The sequence below is a fragment of the Procambarus clarkii genome, chromosome 2, assembly GCF_040958095.1.
Source record: "Procambarus clarkii isolate CNS0578487 chromosome 2, FALCON_Pclarkii_2.0, whole genome shotgun sequence".
Lineage (NCBI taxonomy): Eukaryota > Metazoa > Arthropoda > Malacostraca > Decapoda > Cambaridae > Procambarus > Procambarus clarkii.
Genome location: NC_091151.1, coordinates 2,734,854 through 2,740,937, shown reverse-complemented (window position 1 = coordinate 2,740,937; position 6,084 = coordinate 2,734,854). Strand labels below are relative to the sequence as shown.

The window sequence follows — 6,084 nt, the reverse complement described above, 5'->3', positions numbered from 1 at the left end:
GTGTCCAACACAAAGGAAACCTCAGATGTGCAGACCTGACAACAGCCAAAAACGCCCAGATGTAGTCACCCTGCAGCCATGGAGGGAAGGTAAACAGGTCGTATGGGATTACACATGTGGGTCTACATTGGCTGATACCTATCTGCCTTACAGCGCAGCTGAGGGAGGTGGGGCAGCCACCTTCAGGGAGACCCAGAAAACCAACAAGTACAGAGACCTAGAACGTTGTTACAGGTTCGTTCCGATAGGCTCTGAGACTCTGGGCGCCTTGGGTAAATGTGCACTTAAGTTCCTAAAGGAGGTGGGTGAGGACCTCATTGGGAAAACTAAAGACTCAAGAGCGGCCAGTTTCATGTTCCAGCACCTCAGTGTCGCAGTTCAGAGGGGGAAATGCGTGCTGTATCTTGGGTACGCACCCAACCTCCGAAGAGCTGGACAAGGTCTTCGAACACTGATTGTTATATTGTTCTATAAGTGTGTGTTCTCTGTAAACTGTAGCAATGCAATAAAATTAAATAAAACTAAATATATATATGTCGTACCTAATAGCCAGAACTCACTTCTTGGCCTACTATGCAAGGCCCGATTTGCCTAATAAGCTAAGTTTTAATGAATTATTGTTTTTTCGACTACCTAACCTACCTAACCTAACCTAACCTAACTTTTTCCGCTACCTAACCTATAAAGATAGGTTTGGTTAGGTTAGGTAGGGTTGGTTAGGTTCGGTCATATATCTACGTTAATTTTTACTCTAATAAAAAAAATTGACCTCATACATAATGAAATGGGTAGCTTTATCATTTCATAAGAAAAAAATTAGAGAAAATATATTGATTCAGGAAAACTTGGCTTATTAGGCAAATCGGGCCTTGCATAGTAGGCCAAGAAGTGAGTTCTGGCTATTAGGTACGACATATATATATATATATATATATATATATATATATATATATATATTGACGAGAAAAAATGATGTTCGTGCAGTCTCTCTAGAGCAGATGGAATGCCAATCATATAAAAAAGCAAAAAAAAAAAGTAAAAAAAAAAAGAATTAGACTAACTTCACTGTGTGACAACTGTAGGATAAAACACACAACAGAAAAAAAATAAAAAATACTTTACCTATTAATAATAACTTTAAAAAAATTACAAGACAAAAAAATAATATCCAAGCTTGGCTTGATACAAAGAGTGCAAAGCAAACAAGACAGACAAACAATTAAATTTACGTTATGTTAATGTGCAATTAAAAAATATGGTGCTAGAATACTATGAGCTAGACTGCATAAACCTGTTACCACACCGAGATATGTCAACAGGTCTACTCAGTAGAGCACTCAGGAGTAATATGAATCGTGGTGGTGGCTGGCTTCTATTTATATGGAAAGACGGCCGTTCAGGTGGCGCTGATATCGTCGATAACTAGGAACCAGCTCACTTTAACTGCTTGTTTTAGAGGTGGCATGATCCCGTGGCATCACCATGTGCGAGGAGGGTTACGGGCAGTGGGGAAGGTAGACTGGTGGTGGTACTGTCTAGACGTTTTGAGAGATGGTGGTGTTGCTTTTGTGGCTGAAGTTCTTTAATATATAGACGTAGTATGATAGAATAGGTGATGATGGAGCAGGCCGAATCTCTTTCTGGAGAGATTACCGTGACAGCTCTCCCCCCGAAGCCTACTCCTATTGCCTATTCGACTGCAGCGGAGTGTAGAATAGTAGGAGTGGAATGTTCTACCTCGTGGACTTTGGAAAGCGCATCGGCGACGACGTTGTCTGAGTCCTTGATATAGTAGATGGTAATCATGAAGTTCTGCAGATACAGAGCCCAGTGAAGCAAATATAGGTATTAGTTTGTTGAACTGGGTCTGCTGCAGAAACTGAAGAGAATGGTGCTTGTAGAAGATGTTGAGATAGCTCTGGAGGACTCTGTAAAGTATGAATTTGCTAGTGAATTGAGCCTGCTGAATGGATCGTCGAGAATAGTGATCCAAGGGGATGGCGAGATGGTTCGTCTGATGCAAGGCCCAGCATAGCGCTGATGGGAGAACTGGGCTAGCAGTAGGAACCGAAGGAGATTGTGATACATGTTGTTCACATAGTGATGCAGGATTCAGCGAAGTTTGGAGAACTGATCCTGATGTAGGGACCAAAGAATATTGAGGCCTTAGAAGAGGTTAAAGTTGAGCTACAGGACCCAGCGGAGTACTAGACTGAGGTTGAACTGGGCCTGCTGGATGGACCGAAGAATGTTGAAGACCGAGGAGAAGTTGAAGTTGCAACCTCGTAGATTGAAGGGTTCGTTGTGTTACACGTCGGGCAGGATGTTGAGTGACTCCTCTCTGACGATTGTAGTTGGAGTGTATGATCCCATCTCGCTGCGGTATGATGGTGTTCCTATAGCCAGGGTGGAAGACTGAGGGTTTTCTAATACCTGGAAGGGCGAGAATGGGGTTAGTACAAGACAAGGATTTATGCCTTTCAAATGCAATGGAAGGTAAGTTTGTCTTACAATATTTTAGCTGAGGGCTTGTAAAGTTGTCTGGAGGAGCACGTTCACATGGATTTGGTTCGTAGAGAGAAGGATCTTTCCTGGTGTTGGAGTAGATCGAGAATTTAGAACCATTGTAGTTAGGCCAAGTACAACGAGAAGGATTAGAAAATACCTTTGAGGCGTAGATTGTCTTACAACGGTCGTGAGAGATGGTATCACACTTGTTCTGACTTTCCTGGAGATGTCCGTACTGCGGGCACTGTTTCCCGAGGTGTTTCACAACGTTAGCAGCCATACTGTTCTGGACGGAAAGTGCTGTAGAATACCTGATGGTAGAACACGGGATAGTATATACAGGACCATTACCTAAGCTTGTCTGGGACAGAGGCTCATCATAGTTGATGGTGTGGCTGAACGGCTCAGAAGACACTGGTACCTGTATCAGGGATGCCTTTAATAGTTTAAAGTTAACTTTAGTAGTAGTCCTGTTTGAGGGCTTTGTAGGTCTTGTAGAAGCCGTAGTGTGAGTGAGATCCATGGACCTGACGCTGATTGAAGGCTGGTGGGAACTACCAGTTGGTTAATGTTGGCCCGATCGTCGTCCTCCTTCAATTTCTTGGTTCTATAATGCCGGTATAACACTGTTTACTACAAAGAAACCAGGGATAGTGTTAGGTTGTGTCTCAGCCTGTAAGAATAAAGATGTTAAGGAGGGATCCTCTCTCTGCAACTTACGGAACTCCAGCCTGGTGGGATTCGGTGGGAGGTTCTGTGAATCTTAAACAGCTGCAGCAGCTGGTTTTGGGCAAGCAGCTGTGACCCTCTTCGTCACCATAACAGGAAGGGAGAGGTCATCTGAATCATCAGTTGCTTGGACCTCTTCTTTAACAAACTGCAATACAGGATTTTCCACTGCAGAGTCGCATACCTGGGGTTTGTCGATGATTAATTCGCAAGTGGTTGATCTTCTGCCAAGTCGTTGCCCAGGAGAAGTTGAACTGACATGGGAAAAAGGCTTTTCCCGGATGGCGACTTGGACTTCATCTTGCATAAACAGACAATCCAAGCGATTTCGAGGGAAGTGGATATGGAGTAGTGGCAGTTAGGTCCGTGATGAGGACAGTTTCTCCGGTGTAGGTGACGTTGGGTACAGCTGACTTCAGAAGAATGGACTGTAGAGCAGCTGTGCCCCTCAAGATCTTTACTTTGAACCTTTCCTCCGAATCTCCACTGCTGGCAGAGACTGTTCCGGAGTACAAGTGTCTGTTGAAGAGAGAGAGATCAGTGGATTAAACAAAAATATTAATCACAGGCTTAGGACTCGTATGAATTTTAGGAGAAGGTGATTTGGACTTAGTCTCACTGCTGACCTTACAGTGAGGATTGGTACAATTTTTTATGGCATGCCCGTAGTCTTTGCAATAATTGCAATACAACGAGGAGTTCACATTACTGGTACTCACTTTTTCAGGACTAAACCAGGAGGTCTTACTAGATGGTGTGTCGGATGGTACTCTGTGAATAAGACTGTAGGAGTCCGCCAACTGAGCACACCTAGTAAGGTCGGTTTCTTCCTTGTCGGCTAAGTAGAGACGTATAGGATTAGGTACACGCCTGGGGAATTCTTCTACCAGGATGAGGTTGACGAGATCTGTAAAGGTGGAGACTTGTGCGGCTTCCAGCCACTTCATAAAATATAGCGTTTTGTTATTTTCAAACTCTAAGCAAATGGTAGCACTTGCTTTAAGGTAATCCCCGAACTTACGTCTGTAGGTCTCGAAGGAAAGGAGGTAGGCATCGAGCACTGCCTTTTTCAATAGCTTGTAGTCGGTTTCGGATGCCATAGTACTGAGAGTCACTGCAGCTCTACCTGTTAAATGAGACCTGAGAAGCACAGACCACTGATCCTGAGGCCAGCTAAGTTGGGTAGCTAGAGCCTCAAATAAATTAAAAATTACATCTACTTCTGCCCCAAAAAAAGAAGGCATCAACTTAATTGCATGAGAAAGGTTAAAACGTACTGGAAGGGTAGCTTCTGCTGATGCTGGCGCCGAGTGTGGTGTGTAGTTTCTAGGTCAAACTCTCTTTTACGCTGGTCTAGAGCCATGGCGGCTTGTTTCTTCTCGTGTTCACGTTGTATCTCCAGTTCACGTTCTCTTAACTCAAGCTGTTTCTGTTCACGCTCACGTTGTAGGGCAGCTTGTTCTTTCTCACGCTCACGTTGTAGGGCAGCTTGTTCTTTCTCACGCTCACGTTCTTGGGCAGCTTGTTCTTTCTCACGCTCACGTTGTAGGGCAGCTTGTTCTTTCTCACGCTCACGTTGTAGGGCAGCTTGTTCTTTCTCACTCTCACGTTGTAGGGCAGCTTGTTCTTTCTCACGCTCACGTTGTAGGGCAGCTTGTTCTTTCTCACGCTCACGTTGTAGGGCAGCTTGTTCTTTCTCACGCTCACGTTGTAGGGCAGCTTGTTCTTTCTCACGCTCACGTTCTTGGGCAGCTTGTTCTTTCTCACGCTCACGTTGTAGGGCAGCTTGTTCTTTCTCACGCTCACGTTGTAGGGCAGCTTGTTCTTTCTCACGCTCACGTTGTAGGCCAGCTTGTTCTTTCTCACGCTCACGTTGTAGGGCAGCTTGTTCTTTCTCACGCTCACGTTGTAGGGCAGCTTGTTCTTTCTCACGCTCACGTTCTTGGGCAGCTTGTTCTTTCTGGAGCTGAAGAGCTTCTCTCTGAAGAGCAGCTTGTTCCTTCAGACGATCGCGTTCGGTGTTAGCGAGTTCTAGGAAGAAGCCTCGATAGACTGAAATTTTAGGTTCTAATCCGTCTCAAAGCAACCTCTCCTGTGGTGTAGGATGTCTGTGCCTTTGGTTGTTATGCATTAGAAGTGTTGCAATTTTGTGCACATCACTTGCGCATTCCATTGCAGGATCTTTAGTCCTCTTTGATATTGGAATTTGTTTGTTACCGTGACATCCGCCAGATGAACTCGCCATGGAAGTTGGAATTGGAATTTTTGAAGTTGGTGCACCTGAAACTGACAAATCAATATTGATTTCAGAAGTACTGGACTCGACCTGTCTTTTGTGTGGGTTAAAGTTTTTTCTCCCTTGCATCCTTGAACGTGAGGATATTATTGAAATTTCTCTCTCCAGTACACCTGACCTGACACCATAAAGGTAGGTACAGCCGTCATATCCTTCTCACTGCGACCCGTTGAGGGTGTGGACACAATGTGACCCAAACGTCTAAAGGTTAGAGCCATCATCTTTGACGGTCATTCTTTCGGGAAAAGTTATATTCTGAAGGTCCTGAAGGACGTGGCCGGCATCACGCCCTCTGATATTAGTCAGGAAGGTAGTAATATCGTGCTCTTTCATGTGAGGAAGAACTGGAAAAACACTTGACCAACGATGACATACTAAGCAAGGAGCATCACCTACGTCCTCACTTCCCACGTCAGTTCCTCGCCGGAAGAACTGTTTTTACCAGCAGGACCAACCAGTGGATCGCTGACCGACAGCAACATAAAATTATGGGCAGTATTGAGGCCGAAAATACGAACCTGAGAGTAATCAACCTAGAGTTCTGTAGCACC

At 44.6% G+C, this 6,084-nt stretch overlaps 1 protein-coding gene across 1 annotated transcript; it reads right to left on the bottom strand.

The window, feature by feature from the left end:
• Nucleotides 1–1,689: 1,689 nt before the first annotated feature.
• Nucleotides 1,690–5,754, bottom strand: LOC138367191 (uncharacterized). Its single transcript, XM_069328600.1, has 7 exons — nt 5,652–5,754; nt 5,137–5,289; nt 4,515–4,731; nt 3,957–4,377; nt 2,666–2,929; nt 2,347–2,433; nt 1,690–1,812 (listed from the first exon to the last, which is right to left on the bottom strand). Exons 1-7 carry the CDS (start codon nt 5,752–5,754, stop codon nt 1,690–1,692), a joined length of 1,368 nt encoding a protein of 455 aa, XP_069184701.1.
• Nucleotides 5,755–6,084: the final 330 nt, after the last annotated feature.

What these genes read in the sequence shown, in the direction of transcription:
- LOC138367191 (XM_069328600.1), bottom strand. Translation starts at nt 5,754, where the DNA reads ATGATGGCTCTAACCTTTAGACGTTTGGGTCACATTGTGTCCACACCC. An exon ending in AGCTGCCCTACAACGTGAGC is followed by an intron (nt 4,732 to 5,136) that starts GTGAGAAAGAAC and finishes AGCGTGAGAAAG; the next exon opens with AACAAGCTGCCCTACAACGT. An exon ending in CAGCAGAAGCTACCCTTCCA is followed by an intron (nt 4,378 to 4,514) that starts GTACGTTTTAAC and finishes TGTGCTTCTCAG; the next exon opens with GTCTCATTTAACAGGTAGAG.